Here is a 24,101-nt window from a genome sequence, read left to right on the forward strand (position 1 = left end):
TGTGTTAGCATGGGGAGCTGCCGTGAAGCTTCATTTTTAGAGTTTTGCGCAAAATCTAAAACAAAACAAAAAAAGCTAAATTGTAAGTCTCAAAATAACATAGTTCTTCTTTTTAAATAATCAGTTAATTTTTTTTACATATATTGTATTCTTACATGAAAAAGTTACTCTTAATCGCACTGATAAGTCAGATTACAGCCACAATATGTAAGATTTTCACCACTAGAGGTCGGTATTTTTGATAATAACAATTACAAAGGCAAACCTTATGACATTATGAAGAAGAGTGGAACGATTAGAGATGTTGGGTGCATCCATAGACTGTAAAAAAGATGGACGTAATGTCCGTGACATCACCCATAGGTCTCTGAAGATCGGTTTTGAAGCCAATAGTAGGTGGTGTCTGCTGTCGCCATCTTGGCCGCGCGTCATTGCGCATCACTTGCAGATATTCGAAAATGGGTAAAGAGGCAGGACGTGGATGAAGCTGAGGTGGCTGGTTGCTGAAACCATGGCCGCCTAGCTTGACTGTAGTGACAGCAGTGGCTGTTCAACCGTCACTCAAGTGGCCACGCCCTTAATTATTACAAACTTTAAGGCTTAATATAATTTAAACGGATGAGTTACAAAAAAATTCACCCCCCTCACAGTTGTCATGAAGGGCAAAATTACCTATACAGACCAAAAACAACTTTTTTACCAGGCTGTAAACATAATATTTTTTCTGCTCTAAAGTTGGGCATGTGGCTCTATGGGAATTGACTCCTTTTGGAGCCAGCCTCTAGCGGCCAGTCAATGAATTGCAGTTTAAATCACTTCCGTATTGACTTCATCAGAGAGATCGAAAGGTTGCACCTCGGGTACATCCCAATTCAGGGTCTGGATCCTTTTTAAGGCCGCGGACTCGGTAGCCTCTAAAGTCCACGAAGCAAACTGAAATGAGACTGTTGAGCTTACAGGGGGAGTGGCGTCACTTGCTCTTCTCGCCTACTACAGGTGAGACCTATCAGACTATAAATAATTGTGCCCGATTTTTTTTATTTTATTTAAAAAAATATAATGACACACTGATGCAGATTAAACTACCCAACAGTATGTAAATTTTACCAACCTTATAACTATACAAAAGTAAAATGCAACATGCACAATATTGCAGCAATAATATTAATTCACATCATTAAAACATCATTTATATTAATAAAACAGTGACAATGACCTTTAATTTGAAAAAATATATATACACTTTTATTTAACTACAGTTCTGAATGTTTATTTTAAAATACCCAAACGTCACAGGTGCGCATTGAATCTTAGGATAACCAAAGCTGTGAAGGATCCATCTATGGGCCACACAATACCACATTCGCATTGGGGAAGGCAACGACGTGGCCCGGGACGTCATTGGCCTTCAAATACAGCCTAACTGTGCATTCAGACTGCCACCGGCGAGAGCGTCAAAGTGGCCGGAAGTCATTCATTTTCAAAGAGAGCCGGCGGCGAGCAGCGGCGCGTCATGTACAGCGTGAGCGTCGAGGAGAGTTGAAATCAGCTCAACTTTATGGTAATGAGATATGATGTGGTTCGGCGGCAACCAATCGGAAGGCAGAAATGTTCGGCAGCAACCAATCGGAAGGCGGAAACATCCGCATGAGAGGAGTTCAGAGAATGCATTCGAGCATCAGAGCGTCCACTACACCTTTTCTTTAGCGTCGTTGGCAGGGCAGCCAGAGCTTTTATTGACGCTCTCGCCGGTGGCGGTGTGAATGCACAGTTAGAATGGCGCAACCACTGAATTGGGATGCACTCGTTGTTTTCACCACGTATGGAATTCGCTAATCATGTTTACAGATGAGGTAATAAATTGATGTTATTACCTGTAAGTTTGATCGCATTATATTTTGTAAGTGCGATAATTACAAGGAAGACAAGGGACGAGCCATTATTTAAAACAGGAATTTCTCTGGATTTACACATTCTTGGGGACTTCTGGGATAATGCCAGTACACAACTCCATGAAATACATCATAATGTGCAAGTGGCTTTTGGATAATTTATTACAAAAATGTTACATATTGTTTAATTTAATTTAAGTGAACAGATTAATTTTAATAGTTTGTTTCAATAAAATATTGTCTTATTGAAGAAAAACAAAAGTTCAAAAATGCTTATTGTAATGAATATGTACAAAACTGAAGAAATAGTCTAAGCAGACTCCTCCATGCCAGGACATCACCTCCACAGGTGACTTAAAAGAACAGTCCACCATTTTCTGTGACAAAGGTAAATATCAAATCCAATTAACTGCAAACAAAATGGTGGAGCGTTGCTTTCATCGGTGGAAAAACAAACCACACAAACAAGCAAATATGAATCGCGATTGGATGCTCTACACCTACTCCCCTAAATCATTCTAGCTTAGGATTCTCTATCGCCTTACTTTATCACATAACACAGCAAAGTTTGAAGCATTTTCATTAGCAGGATATATAAAAGGCTACACAAATGAAGGCTGCCGCACAAACTGAGCTTTGCGTAAAAGCCGAAGCCTTGCGCAGACACAGAGATCAAAGTAAACTCAGACTGTATCGGTGGTGACGACGAAAACCAGTTTAACGGAGTCAGGGCCAGAGCTGCATTAGAGGAGGGTTTCGCTTCTTTCTGCCTGGAAACATGAAGGCATTTGTCACAAACTAATATGAGAGATTAAATCTGGTATTGGGTGGGGTGAAGTGAAGCATGTATTTGACTGCCATGATGAAAAGCAACAATGACTACGTTTACATGCACACTCATAATGCGATTATAATGAGATTCTGGAAATATTGCAATTACACTTCATCTCATGTAAACACAATACTTCAATCAAAATAAGCACATAATCGCAGCAAGTATAATTGTATTAAAACGTGTGGCGTATGCCGATTTTAATCGCAAAAACTTTAATCGCATCTGTACTGCACTTTTGTCACGTACCTTAGAAACAGTTTATACCTTGTAGTAAAATCCTTTTTGGTCAATCGGATCACAAGTGGACAAAAGAGACACATTCACGTTTACACCTGGTTTCTCTTGTACACTTTCGACCAGTTCTGTCCTGATTACTGAGGGGGTGTCTAATGGCGAGTCCCTCTGCTTTCATTAAACGCTAGCAGGAGAAATTACAGGTTTTAATTGACGTGCACTAATATTATGTCTGCTGCTTGTGTTATTAGTAAACATGCTGCACAGAGTTTTGTACATGTATATGTAAAGACTTTCTCAGATATTTCACAGAAATTAATGAAATAAGCTCACGCAACTTTCACATGCTCGCAAAATGAAACAAAATCGAAAGAGGTTGCTCCTTTGGTTTTATCAAAGAAGGCCTAAAGATCGCACTGTACACTGTATGTTTTTTATGCTAAAAGTCAGGACTGATGTAAAAACATAATAATAACCACCATTATTAGCGAATGATCAGAAAATAAAAACTGCATGTAAACAAGAGTAAATATCTTACTGCGATTAAGTCCTTACTCTGGTTATTGGAAATAATCGCATTATTGGGCTACATGTAAACGTCGTCATTGATATTTCTAAAGACAAGACCATATAAAGCTCCTGGTTTTAAAGGTAAATCAACTAGACTCTTAAAAATAAAGGTGCTGATGACTTAGAAGAACCAAAAAAAAACCTAAATGGTTCTTATGGCATCGCTGTGCATCTTTATTTTTAAGAGTGTAGTCAACTGATGTGTTATAAAAAATGTATTACCCTTTCAGAATAGAATGTCCCTTGCAGCTTGGAAAATATATAGAAAGTGCTATATAAATTTCATACGTTGTTGCATATAGAAACATTCAGTGTGATAGGATAGAAAAGGGATACACGATGTGAAGTGGAAAGATTGAAAGGTCATTGTCCAGCGTGTTGGGCAGCAAGTGACAAACTGATCTCTTATTTCATACATACACACACACATTCATTCTCTAAAGCGAATTGATATCTATGCAAACATGCATGAAAGTAATGGATTAATGGTGGAGATTTTTTTAAATGTCTTACACTTTAGTCTCATAGTCTTTCCAGGCTTTATCAAAGGGCTTCTTCAGATCCTGCAGGAGACAGAAAGGAAATTTATTAGACAGACATATGACACAATTTTCATGTTCACAGCCTCACCCACATTAAAATGAAAAACTGAGCCGAGACACAGTCGGCATGAAGTCTTATACACATTGTAGCTTATTCTGAAACCAGGAACCGCTCATTTAAAGTTGGCATGAAAATAAAATTAAAAACATTTGTTTTGGAATATTGTGGTATTTTTTTTTTTACAGATGACTTATCTGTGAGCTTCTTTATTTTAAAAAAAATGCATGTGTCCTCATAATCCTTAATCAAAAATGCTAATCTTCTCCTCTCCTCAAAACGATCGCTTTACTTCCAGTCATATGGTATGGCATTGGGCGGGGTCTGGTTGAAGATCACTGTGATTAGCAATTAGCAACATGACCCAACTTCAAATGATCCAATTAGATCTCAAATGGACAAATTCAAATCGAGCCCTGCCTTATTTCATTTCAGAAGCTGGTTTCACTCAGATACTTCACCACGTGGAAATAAGGCAATCGCTAATTCTGTTTCATGGCGACTTTAAGCTGTTTTCCCTTAATGGCACCACCTATTTTATACAACAATTGGACGTTTATGTAAAAATAGCTGAATTACAGAAGGCAGGGCTCGACAATAAGGATAGCCCTACGCCCCGGAGCCAGCATGAGCGATCCTTGGGGCAGTGTAGCACCGTAACGAACGTTTATCATTCGCACGTGTTTTGAGGCCTTGCCAATTTAAATATTCAATCAATCATATTTACACTAAATTAGCTTAAAGTGCCACGATTAGCCTCGTAAAATTAGTAATTTATATCTTAAGTGGGCCAATAAAAAAAATCCTTAGTGTTGAGCCCTTGAAGGGAGTTTTTAAACACCTCTTTAAACTATGCGTTCATTGTCTAAAAATCAATTGTAATCTATCTGTTTTGTCTTGCATCTCCATTTTCATGTGCAATATACATCTGATATTTCATAAATGGTCTGGGGGTGGTCCGCGTACACGCTGTTTGAAGCTGAGACCAGCAATCAAAAACTGGCTTCTGTGTGAACAAAAACACGTCCTGTAAATGTTCTGGGATCGCTTCCGTAAAGTGGACCTAGTAACATAGCTGTAACATACACAGAAAGCATTCTGTATGAACAAGATGCAGAAACAATGCCGTAAGGGGCATGCCATAGTGAGTATGCGCGTGTCATCGCAACCAGAAGTTATGGTTCAGCTCTTTGACACAGGAATTAAAACACAGATCAACATTGACGTTGAGAAATTTTGGCAATCGGGACTAAAGCAAAGATCAGGGAGCTCATCACTATCCACGCTGAAGCTGAGATCATTCACCAGCATGACAGAACAACGCATCATGCGCTCCTTATGATCTTGTCATGAACTAAAATGCACCCGTGTGATCTTTCGAAAGAGAATTCACGGATAATTTGCAAACTTCAGAAGTTGTGGAAAATGTACATCACATGTCTTCACGGGACCTCTACGGCATATGTGTGAATGCACACACAGATTCGGGAAAATCATTAGCAGTGTGAATGAACCAAAAATCAAACGATTCCGGACAAATCCCAAACGCAGTTTCCGTGTATTTTCCATAATATCTATGTGAAAATTGCTAAAGATAAAATTAGCACTCATCTGCCAAGCTTAGTGCATGCCATCAAACATGTGAGACATTTTGTCATGCTTATAAAGAAAGTACCTGATGTAACGCCAGTGCTGACATTTATTTGAAAGCATCAAGGAAACTCTCAGCCTATGCAAACACAATGTTCCAGTGGATTTCTCTAGCAATTTTACAGAAAGATTACACTAATAACAGAAGCCTGCGTCTGTTGAGGGGCTTCTTAAGCTTCCTAATATCTAAATTAATGTACTTTCGTAACAGATGTTAGGAACAGCTTAAGTTTTCGCATCCAGCCAAGCAAAAATAGCTGAGAAAAGGAACTTTAAATGGGCATATCCACAATAAAACTATAAAGGATTTTTCCATGATGAAAGCATAAGAGCATTTTAAGATGATCGCCCAATGACAGTGCCAAATAGTTCTGCAACTACATAGGTTGACAGCTGTTTTTACCACATACATTCATACATTGGTGACGGCATGAAACACTTGTGGTTTCTTGTGTATAGCCAATCCATATATTTTGTGATACGATGATGTCATCACCCCACGTCTAGTCAGACGTCTAGTCAGACACTGCTACGTGACGTAACAGACAATGTCATGGCGAAGTCAGTGATCGTGAGCATTAAAGCCACAACAACACGAAATTAGAGCTTTCCCTATCCTATCTTTTTCCTCATTCTAAAAAAGTCTGTAAACACAGTGCCATCTCATGAAATATCTGCGTACATACAAAATCACTGAAACCGACTTAATTGATGTAGTGAACATGCCAGACCAGTATGTGGAGCTGTAATTCTGCCACAGATATAAATTAAAAACAGAGAAGATGACTTGGAGAATGTGCAAAAACCTTGTTGTTATCCATAATCATTCGTTCATCGCTCATTGTAGTTGCAAAAGAGCATGTTGTTGCCCGCCATTGTTGTTATTGCTGTTGTTACATCACGTAGCAGTGTCTGACTAGGGTCAAAATGTGGGGTGATGACATCATTGTATCACAAAATATATGGATTGGCTATACACAAGAAACCGCAAGGGTGTCGTGTGCAGATTTATCCACTCTGGGACCCGGTTACAAGAATTAGCAGTTTCAGATTCCCAAAATGCTTCTGGATGACCATTTTTGCGTATACTGCTAAATGCATCTCCAGGTGGTTGACCTCTAAGGGGGTATGCACACACTTTTTTACGCGGCTGAAAACACCCGGCGGATGCAGACTGGCAGCTTGTCGTTGTACAATGTGCCAGTTAAGGGCTCATTATAGTTGTGCGTATGTCCTACGGAGTAGCCGTGACGACGTAGGTTCCGCATCGGTTTTCATTTATACTTTTGCGTCGTCGTCCACATCAACGTGCAAACACACGCGTAGAACGCTGGTAGCCAGTAACCACGCGTGTAACCACAGTAGCAGCGCGAACGTCAAAGAAGAAGCAGCTTAGCAAATTAACCCACAAACGAAGAAGAGATTTGAGAAGATCAGCAGTGATGGAAGTAAATAAACAGCGACTTTTGACGCAGTTTGAGTTAAATCACTCCTCAACTTGGCTCATCTTTGTTTTCACCGTCACAAATGGAAATACCTATGACGCAGTTTTTTTACCTGGCGGGAGGGGTTCTGGTGGACCAATCATAGCGCTTGCGGTCCGCGTAGATCTGACGCGCTGTTAAAATTTTTGTGAGGTGCACGTCAGGCTACGCAGAGCTACGCACGGGATAGCCTACGCTACGCCGGTAGCTACGGCTACAGCGGTAGAACTTACGCACGACTATAAATCAGGCTTTAGTTGTTGTGATATTTGTTCCGGCCCTCCTCCACTGTGATTGGACGGCCGTGTGAGAAGAGACATTGACGAGCTGAGCTTTTCAGCAAAAGTTGAATATTTTACAACTCTCTGCGCTCAGTGCCTGTTTTTTTTTTAAACTGCACGCTTCCAATAAAAACAATTAAAAACATATGTCGATCATGGGCGTAAAAACTTTGGTTTGCATGCCCCCTAATTGCGCAAGACCCCATTTTGCATGGTATTTTTTTCAAATTGATCACATCAGCATCAACCACTGAAAAAACGATTCAATAAAATACTATAAGAAAACAGCATATGCTAATTTTGTATGTGCGCTATCATTGTAACAGAGATCAGAGGAAAGCAAGCCTTTTTTTAAATTTTCAGAGGATTTTATATGAACGTGTTGAATTTAAAATCGCTCTTGAGGTTTGAATGAGAAAGATGTTCGTCATAGGCTCATTATAGGAAAGATCTCAACACCAAAGAGCACTTCAGGGATTCAAAGAACAACCGCTCAGCAATCCGGCCTATTAACTGAAGAGCAAATGAGGGTGATTCTCACGAAATCCAGACTTAAAAGGTCCTATAGAATTATTTACATTTTTTAGATTATCATTATAAAAAATGATCATTACTGAAACATGAAATAATATTAAATATATGCATTTACAATCTCATGTTTCGGTAATGAGAACTAAAAAGTTGTCTAGGTACTATGACAAACAAAATTTCAACTTTTATCTGGAGTCATAGCCATCATGAGTGTTACAGTCAATTATGTCCCTTCCAACAATTGTTTAAAAAAAAAAAAAAAAGGTTAGTTCCTTGAGGGCTTAAACATTGATTGAACATTGTTGCGGAGAATGAGAAAATTGGTCTTCGATACATTTATATTCCTTGTTATTGTCTCTACATTTACCAATGATCAACAAATACCACATGTTTCTTTATTGTGAATGTTTATAGTATAACATGCACTGAAGGTTTTTATTTTTAGATTTTTTAATTATAAATATTTCCATGTCAAATAACCCAAATCCAGTCATGGACACTTTGCGGTAATGAAAATGTTCCCCTTAAATGTGGACAAAACAACAAAATTGATTTGTATAATGTCATTTGAAATCATGTGCAAAATAGTACATGAAGTTTGTAACTGTACGCTTCTTATTTTGATACTCTTACTTTGCATTTACTTTTTTTATCAAAATGTTTCATGACACCTCACAAGTCTAATTTCAGGAGAATCACCCATGAGGTCTACAGAAAATAGTGTTCACATTTCTGAATAGCAGACATGATAAAAACTGTTTAAACTTTGACCGACTCGTATATCATTGTTTTTACCATATGGCACCAGGATGCATGTTTTTAACAAGCTGAGTCACAATGGCGTCACCTGGATTTTCAGACCACATATCAGCCAGAGGGGTTGGAAAAGCCTGACTGGGGGTGTTTTACAGTTGAATGAGCTTCTACAGAAAGGCCAACGCTGAAATCACACCCTCTGAGGCTGACAAAACCGTCTACTCCAGCAAAGTCAGTGTGATTGACTGAACATGGAATGTATCCTTCACACACACGCACCCACGCACGCACACACACACACACACACACACACACACACAGTAAAACAATAGAGGCAGCTGAGGAACAGAAAGCACAATCATCAGGTTGATGGGTTTTGGTATGATGTCAGCTTGTCTGCTTTCCGCCAGCTTAAGCTCTTCCGACCCAACACACATCTCAGGGTCAGATTCAGAGGGGACGCTGAGGTCAGGCACATGACAAAAACATCCTTTAACAGGAAAATAAGGCAATTTTTAATACTTAGATTTACCGTTTTCTGCATTTGGAAATGATTGTACCTTGTAAATGTAAATTAGTATGCATATTTTCTTAATACCAAAACGCTGTCTATTGTGCAATTGTTTTTAGTGGAGTGCCCTGTCTCAATATTTTCTCGAACATGCCGTGTTGTACGCTTATTGCCCGTGCGGTCTTAAATTTTGGGCTGCACATGGACGGTGCGTGCAGAGACCACAGACCCTCCTGATGATGAAAATAATGTAAATGTCACTTTTATCTCCGGGCAGGTAACTTTTTTACTTGGACAAGTGAATGACATGTTTTCTTGACCCAAGGACAACTACATGACAATGCTTAATGTCAAGTTCTGGAATGTGTGCTCCCTGAGTTCAAACCATTGCTCTACCACTGAGCTATACCCAAGTACTTATTGTCTATTATTATATATGCTGTCCATATACATTAAATTGACTTCATTTAACAGCCTGTTTTTTCAAAGACAGTTAACAAAAATTATGACCTTCTAATACATTTCATTTCAAAGACTCACTTAACATGCTGACAGGTTAAATGAAGCACAGGTTCAGGTTAATGACCGGAATGATGGCATAAGTTGAGACCCACAATCCTCATCCATTAGCTCTAGTCCCTGCTGAGCTCAAATATCGAGCACAATGCTGATATAGACCGCTCTGAAATCATTAGCACTCCATAACCGCTGCTGAAATAAGACAGCTGCCTCTGTCCTTCCAATCCCCTCTACGGGAAGCTGACGTAAAGTGGGATTTATTTCTTTATACAAGAATCTGTTATGACTCAGTAGGGGTTGATGCCAGACCAGCCATTTAACCTAATTGTTACCTTAAAAAAGTAAGCATGAGTAACAAAGTTCTGAACAAAAATTGTGTTAAAGGGTACAACCAAACCTCTCCAATGCTTCTATGCAGCATAGCTGAATTACAGACCATACAGACCATAGTTAAAATCTTGAAGTGTATCATAATGTGTGTTTGCAGTGTGTGAACACAACCACACTAAAATGAAATAAATCCACCCTTTTCTTCTTTTTTAATCATCATTAAACCAAAGCAGTCTCATTAGACATGCCGTTTTGATTCTTTTATCAATGTGAGGTCACATTGATAAAGCCCTGCCCACTTACAGTACTGCATTACCATAGTTTCCACCCTCAGCAAGTTGTACTTTGTCCACTAGTAGAAACTATCATCTCAGACTGTATAAATCAGATCTTAATTCAGATTTTAACTGAAAGCGCTCACTGTCTGTTTGTAAGGTAATGAGATGCTGTAGCTCATTTGCATTTAAAGGGACAGACATTAAAACTTTACGTGAGGTCGCGCTGGCGCGTCACAGGACCAGAGATAGACGATAAGTTGTGGTTTAAAAGTGCATATTTTTTATTTTTCTTGTCAAAAATGACAATCGTTTCACTGGATAAGACCCTTATGCCTCGTTTGGGATTGTTTAGAGTCCTTTTAAACTCGGTTGAAACTGCAATTTTAAACTGCATTAAAGCTGTAGTGTACGATGTTGAAAATCGGTAGAGAAAGCCTGAGACGGTTAGTAAGTTTTAAAAAACTCATCCCGCCCCTCTGTGCTACCTGATCCCTCCCCCCGGGGAACCACCTGAACAAAGTCACTCATTCAAGCTGTGATCACTGGTAGTAAACATCAGAACAGAGATTTACCGAGCAGTAAACACATAAAGCCTTGAAGGAATGTACAATTACAATTATGATTGTAATTGACGTTATTTACTTTCACAACAACGTTTGGCATACGTTTCCCCTCCTGAGCTTCAAGAAATGACTTTATAAATATAATTATTTTGACCCGTGATACGCGATGCTAAACGGCTAACATTCCGATGCCGACCGACAGCATGTTGTCAGACTCACACAATACAAAGTATAAATAAATGCGTACCTGTTCAACAAAAGTCTGCCGTGTCGGCGTCGGTTTTCAGCCCCAAATCTCCCAGAAGCTTCCTCCAACAGTCAATGGCGGAGCGTCTCTCCAGTTTTTGCAATTTTGCAGTATTATTCCTGCTCATCTCGGGTCTGTTCGTACTGAACAGCTTTGCTTTAACATCATACACCCGACAGGAGCTTTTGGGTATCGGTGAGGACTTTACCAGCAGTTTTATCACCAATCTTCGACTCTAGAACGCTAGAACAACCGAGGCTTCGCACTCTACCCGGCCGGGCGGAAGTGCTCGCAGGCGGCGTCGAGATCGTAAACAAAGGCGGGGGAAGCGCGGAGGTCTAAGAGCCAAGCTAAAGCTAACACCGCTCCGGCTCTCTTTACCCAGCATTTTCCTCGCTAATGTGCGGTCACTGGTGAACAAAATGGATGAGTTACGACTCCGCATCACCCACAGTAAGAGACTTACATATTATAGACCTTTATTCTGTACTTACTGCTTATTGCAGTTCTGGTTAGATGCTAACTGCATTTCGTTGCCTTGTACCTACATGTGCAGTGACAATAAAGTTGAATCTAATCTATCTAATCTATGTTGCTGCTTCGCTAGCTACCATACACTGACACAAATTTCATGTCGCAGGCAGGAGAGGGGCGGGGTGGTGTGCGATGGGGTGGAGACACGAGCACGAGGTGGATTTTCAAATGTAGCAGGGATTGGATGAGAGCAGTTAACCAATGTAAGCTGTCCGGCCGGACAGTTTACATTGGTCAACTTATCTGCTACCATACACCCAATAGACTGAATGGATTTTTTAAATTCTTTTTTCTCTTTATATTGTTAGGATGTTACTGTAGAACCATAACCAGCATATAAACGAGGTTATTAATAATGAACAATCTTTGAAATCGTAGACGATAGCTTTAAAACTGTTACGTGTTGGTGTCCATTAAAGTCCATTAAAATTAGAAAAATCCTAGAATGTTTTCCTCAAAAACATAATTTCTTCTCGATTGAACAAAGGAAGACATCAACATTTTGGATGACATGGTGGAGTAAATTATCTGGATTTTTTTTTTAAGAAAATTGACTAATCCTTTAATATCCATGATGCTTTCTTTAACAAGTAAATCTTGGCTAATTTGGTGGTGAAAGGCTGTGATGTTCAGAATACAACCTGAGATGAAGCTTATCTCTGTGTAAAGGTAAAGCCGAGTGGCCATCAAGGCCCAATTACAGCTCAGTCTGGGGTCTCTGTGATGCAGTTAACGCTTCTTTTCATTTTTAACTACGTATTTAAGGAATCACGTCACCCATGCAGAATGTCTTTTTCAGCCCCATCACCAATAGAAAGAAAGAGCGGAGTCTCCAAGGAAACGAGACAGGGATCTGAACGAGCACCTCATTAGGAGTAAATCACATCAGGCTCCATCCTAAGAGCTAGAAAGACAAGTGTCACGTGGTGCAGAGAAGGTCATGAAGGTTATGGTAAACATTAATGAATAGAGACGTCCTAGAACGACACTGTGAGAATCAGTTCAGCAGAGCGTCTAACCAGCTGTCTTTCACACAAGCAAGCTCATGTGAGTGTATACACACAGGAGCATTCGAGTAACAGGGGCTCTTGCTGAGGGGAACCTGCTGAAAATTGATAAACTGACATATTGCCACATTCTGACCATCTACTACCCCGCCAAGATTGTTCGTAAAATTATTCAATATTATTGCCACTCATCTGTTCATGTTTGAGGGTAACTCTATCGCCCCCTTAAATAAAGAGATTTGTTACCGCCAAAAAAACGCACATACAGCTTGCAATGTGTTGGCCAGCTGTCCACATCTGTGTTCATGCATTGAGTAAAGTACATTTGAGTCCAAACTTGTCATTCCAAACACTTGTCAACTACGCCAAGGAATATTATCTATCCAGTATATATGCACTTGTATCGATGAACATGCTTGAGACATCCACTGGTCAATATGATGCTGATAAACTGCCAAAAAGCACAAGAAAACCGTTTATAGGCTTAAAGTAATGAACTTACCCCTTTAACCCCTTTCAGATCTCCCTTCAGCAGACTGTCCAACGGGAAGGTAATGATGTTATTCATGTTCTGAAACTAGACAAAGTGATGCATTAGATAAATCTCTTCCATTCTTCCCAGCAATGAAATTGTCTTCCTATAATAGTTATCATAACCGGGTAAGATAAATACACAACGGCAAAGAAGAAACATAATTATCTGTCACAGCAGGAGAGAAATTTAAGTGAATAATTCATGCATGCACAGCAACAGTAGGGCCATTATTCATCCTGTTTGCAAATACTGACAAGAAAATAACCCCAAACTACGATATGACTGGAAATATTCAGCTTAACTTTACAAAGCAGAAACCTTCATTGTAAAAAGCGAAAGTTGGATAAAATTAAAAAATTACTTCAGTTTTTCTCAGTTTTCACTTTAAAGGGTTAGTTCACCCAAAAACCTCATGTCGTTCCAAACTCGTAAGACCTCCGTTCATCTTCAAAACACATTTTAAGATGTTTTATATTTAGTCCGAGAGCTTGTTGACCCTTCATTGAAAATCTACGTATACTTTCCATGTCCAGAAAGGTAATAAAAACATCATCAAAGTAGTCCATGTGACATCAGTGGGTCAGTTAAAAAGTGTTGAAGCATCGAAAATAAATTTTGGTCCAAAAATAACAAAAAATACGACTTCAGCATTGTCTTGTCTTCTTTTCTGTTGTTAAGCGCATGCGCGAGACTAAAGTCACACGTGACCACAGTGATACGGATGATGTGTTATCCTCAGACATGTTTCCAAAGTTGTTTTTTTTTACAGCGTGCGTCTCCCTCAGACTGTAAACGAAGCCTGGGCGCACAAAAACAAAGCAAAAATAAAAAAAACAGCTGGGGCGCACCAGACAACACGTCATCCGCGTCACTGCAGTCACGTGACTTTAGCCTCGTGCATGCGCTTTACAACAGACGCGGAAGAGAAGACAATGCCAAGTCGTAATTTTTGGACCAAAATGTATTTTCGATGCTTCAACACATTCTTACTGACCCACTTATGTCACATGGACTACTTTGATGATGTTTTTATTACCATTTTGGACATAGACAGTATACCGTACGTAGATTTTCAATGAAGGGTCAACAAGCTCTCGGACTAAATATATAACATCTTAAACAGTGTTCTGAAGATAAAGGGGGGTATTTTGAGTTTGGAGCGACATTAGGGCGAGTCATTATTTTCATTTTTGGATTAACTATCCCTTTAAGTGAATCATTTAAGTTGAAAATGCTTATATTGTTTTAGGTGTTACCGATTAAAGTCATTTTTTTATTTAAAACTATCCACCTTAAAGGGATAGTTCACCCAAAAATTGAAATTCTGTCATCATTGTTTTGTTTAAAACCTGTATCAATTTCTTTATTTTGTTGAACACAGTAAGCACACAGTTGACGGTACCCACTGACTTCCATAGTACCTGTTTTTCCCAAAATTGTGCTCACCATCATTTATCAAAATATCTTATTTTGTGTACAACAAAATAAAGAAACAGAATAAAGAGTTCTATCCCTTAAAATTTTCGCACTTCAAGTGAAATATTTGAGTTGACAAAACTTAATTTTTTAATTGTTACCAATTGAAATAATTCGTTTGGGTAGATCCAACTTTCACTTTTTAGAGTCTTGTAACTGCTAAGGCACATTTGTGAAAGCTGATCCACCCTGTAGACCAGTAACTGAGTGTCAGATTTTAGACCCAGAGGTCTTCGCACGTTAACAGCTTATACAAAAGCTGTTTAAAATTCATGGGATTGTGCAGACATTCATAAACGTCCTCACCAGGTTCTTGAAGAGGGCTGTAAGCTCCTTGGTGAAGACTGAGAACTTGAGGAAGGCTGATCCCAGGTCAGGGTCATCTCTGTAGACACAGTTTTCTCCAAACTTCTCCAGAGCTTGGGTGTACTGCTCCTCGTTCTCCACGTGAGCTAGAAACAGACGGAAAGTGTCAATGTAGTATAATTAGTAGGGATGCACCGATACCACTTTTTTGGAATACGAGTATGAGTACGAGTACTTGCATTTCAGTACTTGCCGATACCGATACCGAGTACTTAATAAAAAACATTATTTAAATTTACAGGTAACAGCTTTAGTCATATAAAAAAAAACAAGGGACTAGTTTTCCAGTTTGTTGTAAACTCTGCCTCTTTGGACAACACGAGGCATTAACCCCTTACACGCCGCTCAAACATAGACATTTCTCAGACCTTGGTATCAGTCCCTGGTATCGGGGGACTTTCAACGAGTACGAGTACTTTAAAAAAGGTGGTATCGAGGCGATACCCGATACCAGTATCGGTATCGGTGCATCCCTAATAATTAGTATAAGGCACGTATTATGACAAGATGCTTGATGCACATAGTTCACTCGACTCAACGAATACATTTATTCGAAATGACGAGCAACACACATGACACTCCAAACACATATTTTGAATTTGCGCCCCTTGATCGCTGTCAAGTTCAGCGACGGTGTCCCAAGAATAACAGCATCAATGACAGTGTTCTTAATATGACATAATTAGTGATGCACCGATGTATCGGCCGCCGATATTTATCGGCCGATTTTTGATGAATTTGAAACCATCGGCAATAGCACGAGAAAGGCCGATACCGATTGTTTATTAATTAACTGCATAAAGAAATCCATTATATGTAAAAAAATAAGTTAATGTCGTTAATAAAATAAATGCTGAATAGCAAAAACCACCTTTTAAGGTTGTCATGTTGTCTTATTATATTTGTTTTAGCTTAATTTGTGCCTCTCTTATTATGTTGGTCAGTTGAATGTTAATTAGATCCAATCCGTGTTCAGGTAAAAATAATTTGATGCAGAAATAAACTAGCTAATAGACCAACTGTATAGTATTGTATACAAGTGTTTAATATCGGTATCGGCCAGAAGTTGTCTGTTTAAATCGGTATCGGCCCAAAAAAATCCTATCGGTGCATCCCTAGACATAATACGTTTTTGATTAATGCCATTAATGTTTATTTTTTTAATAAGTGTTTACCACTATTTAACTAAATGAATATAACATGGCAAAGATTAATGCAAATTAATATATTGATTCAATTAATTTATTGCATTTTGCGGAAAAAATCATCAGTTTTTATAATAAATCTTTGCAAATCTAATTATGGATTTGACATTTTTATGTTATTATAACCTAAATAACCTAAATTAGTCATAATAGATTTATTGCGTTTTGGAACCAAACTCTTCATATAATGTCATATAGGTTATTAAAAGATAATATTTATATTTAGTACCTGTCAAAATGATTTGCAGCATCCATGTTACCGTGTATTATTTGTTTTTAGCACTTGTTATCTAGGAATAACAAACTTGCAAATGTCACGACTGGCCAATCAGAATTAAGCATTCCAACGAGCCGAGTAATACATGGAAATAGACCAGAACAACTTATATTCTGAGCAGTTTCCTGTAGTATCAAATGTTTGGCTCCAATCTTATCATTCTTTCCTACTGTTGCTTTTTTCCGGTTAACTGTGCTGTCTCATGTTTTAACATTATCTACTATACACCACCTAATCACATCAGCTCAACAAAACCACTGACACACACACACACACACACACAGTATATGTATTGTTTCAGTAAGCCTTTTTCACGCTGTCCATTGTTACTGTATGATAAGACAAAAAGATCCTGATAGGGTCTGATGGAAATGTAAACAAACCAAAAATGCAGAGCTTCCTCCTTTTCCTATCCAATTCCCAAATGTCGTCCTCTCCAGGGCTAAAGCACAACCCCTGGGTATGTTTCAAAACATGGAAAACAAGCAAGCATGTAATTCGCTTGTTACGGCGCCGTCATGCGCTGATGTCGCAAACTCCCCACAGTTTGTCCGTAGGGAAAATGTGTAATTTACAATTACAAACATGTTGTAAAGTGCCGGGATACTTGTCAGTGCGCAAACTAAACAAATGTGGCACCTGAAGCTTCTTCGTGTCTCCCTTGTGTGTGACCTTCTTCTCACAAACTGGTTACCGTTATCAGCATTCCTTACACAATTTCTTTAAGCAAAGACCTTCACCAAGAATAGCCTCCCTCGTCCACACTATCTTTAATGACTCAATGCCCTCTAATGAATAATACACACGGTTATTTATCTTTTTCTCACATTGTGTGTCTAAATAAAAAAATACCCAAAACTACAGGAAGTGACACAGTTGTGTGCTATATCACTCTCTATCTGGTCCATAACTGTGGCTTTTGTGGCAACACCACAGCAAAAAACAACACGAAGACCTCTGTGCCTTTATGTGGATGTGCACAACTGTAGTATTGCCCAGGCCCATGCTAATAAGGATAATGGATATGCAAATGTTGCACCAAAGGTTGTCCATTAAAATGTACCCACTCATTACTGTTTACCTGATCAGGAAAGTCAGAACAAGGCTTTATTCATCTTCTTAAAAACATGTTTCTGGTATATGCTCATTGACTGTTGGGCTTAATGAATGACTACACCTGCCTCAATAAATAACTGTAATAAAACAGATGAGGCCACAAATGTGCAATTTCTGCATTAATTTTCTCCAGTGGAATCTGCTTACATTAGACTTTTGGGACCGCTGACTGCCGCTGAATGTCTGTAGTGGCCAGGAAACCCATTTAACGGTGTATTATCCACAGGCCCATTGCTAAACAGCCTGGATTGTCCACATAGGTGGCTACCTAAGGCAGCATCACTATTAAAGGTGGGGTGCATGATCTCTGAAAGCCAATGTTGACATTTTAAATCACCTAAACAAACATGGCCCTACCCCAATAGAATCTGGACCTTCTTTTGATAGACCCCCATGCATACGCACCCAGGCAACGATGTTGGTTAGTAGACATGATTCATGCTGATTGGCTACAAGTGTGTTTTGGTCCTCGGCCCGACTCCTTTTTCCAAAGTGTTTTTCAAAAATCATGCACCCCGCCTTTATAATGGATCGTATTAACTTGATAATTTGATCATCTTCAAATGATGAGCTAAGATGCAAAAGCCGCTAAAAGCCATCTCCGTCAAAAATGAGATAATGATATAAACCGAATTCTCATGGCACGTATATAATGCTTTAAATTCGCTTAATCCCAGCCTCAGGCCATTCAGAAATATTGTTTTGTTGCCAGAATCCATTAAGAGTCTGACCAAAAATAAATAAATTTACAAGAAAATATGCAAGTTTTGCATCTGAGCTCTTAAGTCTTTAAATGCCCACTTTCATTACACTAATAGCAGTCCTCCTCATGCAAGTGCATTGGGGATGGTTAAAGAGCTATCATTTAGCCTTACCCTCGTGCCATCTCTTCCTTTCTTTAGTTGACCACAAATTAAAATTTTGTATTAAATATTATTACAATTTTGACATGTTCCCTCAAACGGGACTCATCAAAAAAGATGCACCCATCATTAAGATAATCCAAATCACTCCAACTGATTCATTTATGGTCTTCTGAACTAAAATGATATATTTGTGAAAGAAAACTATAAAATTTTTTGAACTTATTTATCAAATGATACATTGCATACCTATGAAAACCTTCAGGTCAGCACGGTAAATTCAAACATGGCGGCACATTAAAGGTGCTCTCCGTAAGTTGAGAAATTTCTAACCGTTACTGACACCAGTGGCCGTTATAGAAACTGCAGCCAGTCTCATGCTCGTTCTCGGTGGGCACACTCGTACGAGCACGACCACAACCACAACAACCAGAGTTGCCGTAGCAACCACAGACAGCTCATTGAGATTCACCAGCATGTTTACAAATGTAAGAAAAGTTACAGTGCTGTAAGGTTATTGTTTGACAGACCATATTTTAGCAAAATGTTGCAGTGCTACTTTATATTTTCAACAGAAGTCTACTTCTAAAAGTTTTGTAACACGACACTGTAAAACACACTCCCGACACTCACAATCTTAATGCACTCGTGCTCTGAATAAAGATAATTCATATAAGAAAGTAACTTTTGAAACGGTCCTGTGCTACATGCTATCGTTAGCATTACACAACAAAATAAATGCTATCGTTAGCATTACACCACAAAAACAATAACATAATATATTACAGATGCCCTGTAACTATGTCTTACCTTTGCAGTAAAAAGGAAACCTGCTCAAGGTCTGTTTTCATACCCAGCGCTGACCGGAGCTCCCTCCAAGAATCAAATGCCAATCCGATGTTTACTCTTGTCTTTTCCCCGACGCCGGTCATGCACTATTTTGGCCGCACTAGATAAGGATTTTTTTTTAAACTTACGAGGAGTTTCCGTGAGTGTCTGGATTGTGCTGGAAGTTGGTCGCTTCTTTCCGTCTACAGAGTCCATTTGAAACATTCTAGCGATTGCCGCTGTTTACTAATGACTGCCGTACGCGTCTATATGGAACGCCCAGGTAGACGAGCACGCGCATGATGTCACATTTTGAATTTCGCGCCAATTCGGACCCGACTTCTCCACACAGAAAAGAGCCTACAGGCTGATAGAGACAACCGTGGAGGACACTCAAGGTGTCATTCTTTCTATTACATTATGGTTGCCTCATAGATATACAAATGAAAACTCTATCTTAAAGATTTTTTTAAGTAATAACTTACATTCAGCCCCTTTAATGACACGTAATCTCATTATACTCATTAAAAAGTCAAAATGTCATTAAATGTCAATAAGATTTCTTTGTATGTAGTCTGTATCATTTATAACCAGAAAACTTCAGATTTGTTTGCTTGCCATGACACATTTAAAACTAAAGCGCTTGTTCTAAGTCACTATGAACAGAAGAAGCATCTAAATGTAAGACTCTTTACACGGAAAAAAAAAGATTCATTCAATTTACTCAATTTATTTAAGCTACATTTAAACAAAAGTTTTTTTGTTTTGTATTTCTAATTTTTCTTGTTTAAAACTTACCTTAAAAAAAAATAGTACATTTTATGAATCATTTTTTTCAGTGTAGTAATATATAAGACAAAACTGATTTAAAAACAGAAACAAAAGTCAAGTCAACTCTGTCTTCTGCCCCTATGAGGATAGTGTCAAGTTATCAGTGAAGGAAAGAAATTATGAGCTGTGAAGATTTGTTTCTTCTCACTTCTCTACAATGACTCATCAAATCGTATTACTGGCTTACAGATGTTCCTGACTTTCTAAACCTGTTTTCCACCAACAAGTTGATGCTGGAGAAAGTGCCCAATCCAAGCCATGTTCCACACATTATCTGAGCTGGAAAAACTGGCTTTGTACTGGCTCTAGATCATGCTGGTCTCTAACAAGGAACGTCAGAATCCCTTACCGTTAATCCAAAGCAACTTACAATGCAGTCTAGTATGAGCATTCATTCGGAATTAAAGCAATAACCTTGTTGTTGTAGGAGTTAAGGGAACCAGAAAAAAAAGGGACGAAGCAAATTATGGTCTTAATGACGTGCCGGGCGATAATTCGATAACAATACTTTTCGATAATCCCCCAATAAAACTATAATGACAGTTCGATAAGTGATCGATAATGTTTACGCACCATGCGTAATGCTGCACAGGGCATTTTCCAGACCGCACATCCGGATGCCGCACGCAGTCTTGGTTTACAATCACAGTGTCAGTTAGACTTGGTATAGTCGAGTAAGATGAGGCAAGTTGTTTGCTGTGTCCGAAACCACCTACTTACAAACCATATAGTAGGCCATCTTGCGCGTGCACGTTTGCACAACTTTGAAAGTATATTTACAGGATATTCCCAAATTGAGGTAAGCTATGAAAACAGTGGATCCGCCATCGCAGTGAATATACTGTATGAGTGTGCAACTATCCATTTTCAGGCCAAGACGCAACGCACTTGACGTCTATTTACCAGAAATAAAAAGTTTGTATTTATTGTAATAACTATTGGAATCGACTATTTCCTGATATTTATATACAATATATCTCAATGCTAAATAATTAAGCCTTTCTGTAAAATTTAAAAGCCATTGAACATCAAGCCTGTGGTCTACTGGTCTGAGGGTCTAGACCAGAGGTTCTCAAAGTCCGGACTCCGATCCGGATCCGGACCCGACGGGAACTTGATCCGGACCCGCGTCCACTTCATATTACAAGTGCATTAATTTCTATGTGATTGATTAAATGTGTGCATTTGCTACTTTACAAATGCATATTAAACTTGTAAACCATTCGTTTAGTTTTCTTTACTTTTTGGATTTAAGATTATTCCTGGTCCGAAAATAAAACGAGTTATTAAAAAATTTCCTGTGTCACGCTGTAGCCATCACACCCAGATATTATGCACAGCCACGTCATGTACTACGGCTTTGATCAGTAAGTCCTTATCAATCTGAAATCACTGTTGGTTTGAGTCGTTTATAACATGCATTTGAAAAAGCAACACTCGTCAAACATAATCTTTATACATATTCTTTATTATCATGAAATACCTGAAAAGGTTTGAAGAACAGCAATATAAATATATCCTTTCTGGAGCTGCCGTGTGTCTGGTTCTTAGTCTGCAGCGCATATTGAGTTTCTGCACGAGAGCGCCCCCTGGCTTTTGGATGTAGCGGCATTTCACCGTAATTCATTGAGATGCATAGCAAGCATCATCAGCCAATTTATAGGTGCACCCCTAATTTTGGTTAGTGTCTCTGCCTACCAACCACACTTTTTTTTGCCATGGTTTATGCATCTGATGGAAAACAAACTGTGCCATTTCTCTTATTAGGTTGCTCTGTATTTTGCACCTGGTTACTTTTGGCATATTTCTTATGTTTATGTTTAAAAGAATGTTTTTACATTTTTTACACTTATTTTTTCACAAACTATTTGTGTTGATTGTTATATAAACAAATGATTTACATAAAGTTATTACCATGCTTCACAATTTTTTGTAATAACCAGTTTTTCCGGACCTATGAAAATGATGAGAATTCAGATTTGGACCTTTGAATGTAAACTTTGAGAACCCCTGGTCTAGACTCTCTGAAGCAATTTAAGCGAAATGTCTTTTAATGTATCCGGTGAAATACCAAACTCAGCAGGTGTCTGAAGTCCTTGTGAAGTTCCGAACATTACAGCAGATCTTGTGATCTCCACATGGTCTTACATTCACACCAGGAGTCTTCACACGGAGACCAGTATCCACCCGATGCCGCCACTAATGTTATGACAATAAATCTCCAGGCCAGGTGGTGTCTATAACCTCAACACAAGCTGTGTTTGGTCTTCAAACATCCTTGTCTTGCTTTCTGCTGCAGAGGGCCGATTAAGCATTTGGATTGTTTTTTGTTTTAAAAGCGACATTTGAGCTCTGCACATCTTATATTTGCCTGCAGCAGTAAAACGCCGGCTCAGATCTGTTTTCTACTTTATTGTAATTCAACCCTGGCAGGCGGTTTGCTATGGTGTGGCCTTCTGACTGACAGACTGTTGAAGGAAAGTTTTATTGTGTGTTGATGCTTCACTTTCCGTTCTTAAATGAGAACTCAAACGAGTAAATGTTATGCAGATCAATATTGGTTAAACTATCTCTAAATACACTACTGCAAACATATTAGGCTGGTAATGCACTAAATGCAATGTTCATGCGATCCAAACATCCAGAAGAATCTGTTATCTGGCAGTGCTTATGTGGTTTCAAACAGTCAGCCATGTGACCACAGACAAAATTGTGAATTCAGATGAGACTGGGGCTGATCCAGGTGAGTAATGCTTTAGTCACTTAAACGTAACCTGTGTATACAGCCTCATAAGGTAAAAAAATCCCCCTTCATAAAACACTTCTGGAGTTTATTTTAAGCCAACGGTTGCTTGCGGTTATGACCTAAGTAAAGTGTGGAAAACATTTAGCGCCAATCACTTGGCTATGTTGATGCCTGAGAGTGTGAACATTGAATAAATGTAGATGAGATTCAAAGTAGTTTAACAGAGAGCTTGTTTAGACCTGGCTCTAAAAGAGTAGCTCACACCAAAAAATTTTATAGTAGAAATAAAAAATACAATGGTCACGTCAATGGGGAAAATTTTTGGACAGTAAAGCAAACAATTTAAATATAAAATTATGCATTTCTCTTGAAATAGACATAAATTTACAATACACATACACTGTGTATAAAAGTATCTATACAACTATTTCTGTTTTTCTCCCTGCTTCCATCAGCTCACTGTCAGGCTCTGAGCAATATGCATGAATAATCCAGCGCTGTCAGACAGAAGTCCTTGCTTCATGGGCTGAAGTGAGAAAGCTTGACTGTGTCAGGAGTGAAAGTTGATCTCTCTGACCTTGCTGGAAGACGCACCCGGCCGCTTACTCAGTGAAAAGTTCAGAGTAAATGAGATGAAACGAGGCTGAATAAACATGGTAAAACGGCGTAAACACTGTGACTCGGCAGATACGCAGATTTGAGATATTAACTGCCCCGCATTTTAAAGTACAGCTGTGTTTGTTTAGGAACGTTTGAACAAACACAACAAATGGAGCTAAATGGAGAAGTTCACACAAACCCTTTAATTAGCACAACTGACAAAATGTGTCTCCTTCAAATATACCTGTGTCTACCTTTACATCCACAGTACTTCACACACAAAACCACACACTAAGAGAGCAGTTAAAAACAAAAGCCTAATAATACAGTGGGGTTTTTTTTGGGGGGGGGGGTTAAGAAAATATAGATACATGTGGGTATTGTGTTTTTTTATTTCTAATAGTCTATTGATTTTCATAAAATGCAATATTGATAT

The 24,101-nt window shown here is 38.7% G+C and overlaps 1 protein-coding gene across 2 annotated transcripts in view; it reads right to left on the reverse strand.

The window, feature by feature from the left end:
• Positions 1-24,101, reverse strand: part of asap2a (ArfGAP with SH3 domain, ankyrin repeat and PH domain 2a) — a 94,348-nt gene that overhangs the window by 30,075 nt on the left and 40,172 nt on the right. For both annotated transcript variants that reach the window (XM_065288469.2, XM_073812276.1), the window contains 3 exons: positions 15,140-15,285; positions 13,325-13,399; positions 4,045-4,094 (listed from right to left, as the gene is read on the reverse strand). In XM_065288469.2, coding sequence (XP_065144541.2) covers positions 4,045-4,094; positions 13,325-13,399; positions 15,140-15,285 — 271 coding nt within the window. The remainder of the gene's footprint in view (positions 1-4,044; positions 4,095-13,324; positions 13,400-15,139; positions 15,286-24,101) is intronic.

The sequence above is a fragment of the Paramisgurnus dabryanus genome, chromosome 17 (genome assembly GCF_030506205.2).
Source record: "Paramisgurnus dabryanus chromosome 17, PD_genome_1.1, whole genome shotgun sequence".
Classification (NCBI taxonomy): domain Eukaryota; kingdom Metazoa; phylum Chordata; class Actinopteri; order Cypriniformes; family Cobitidae; genus Paramisgurnus; species Paramisgurnus dabryanus.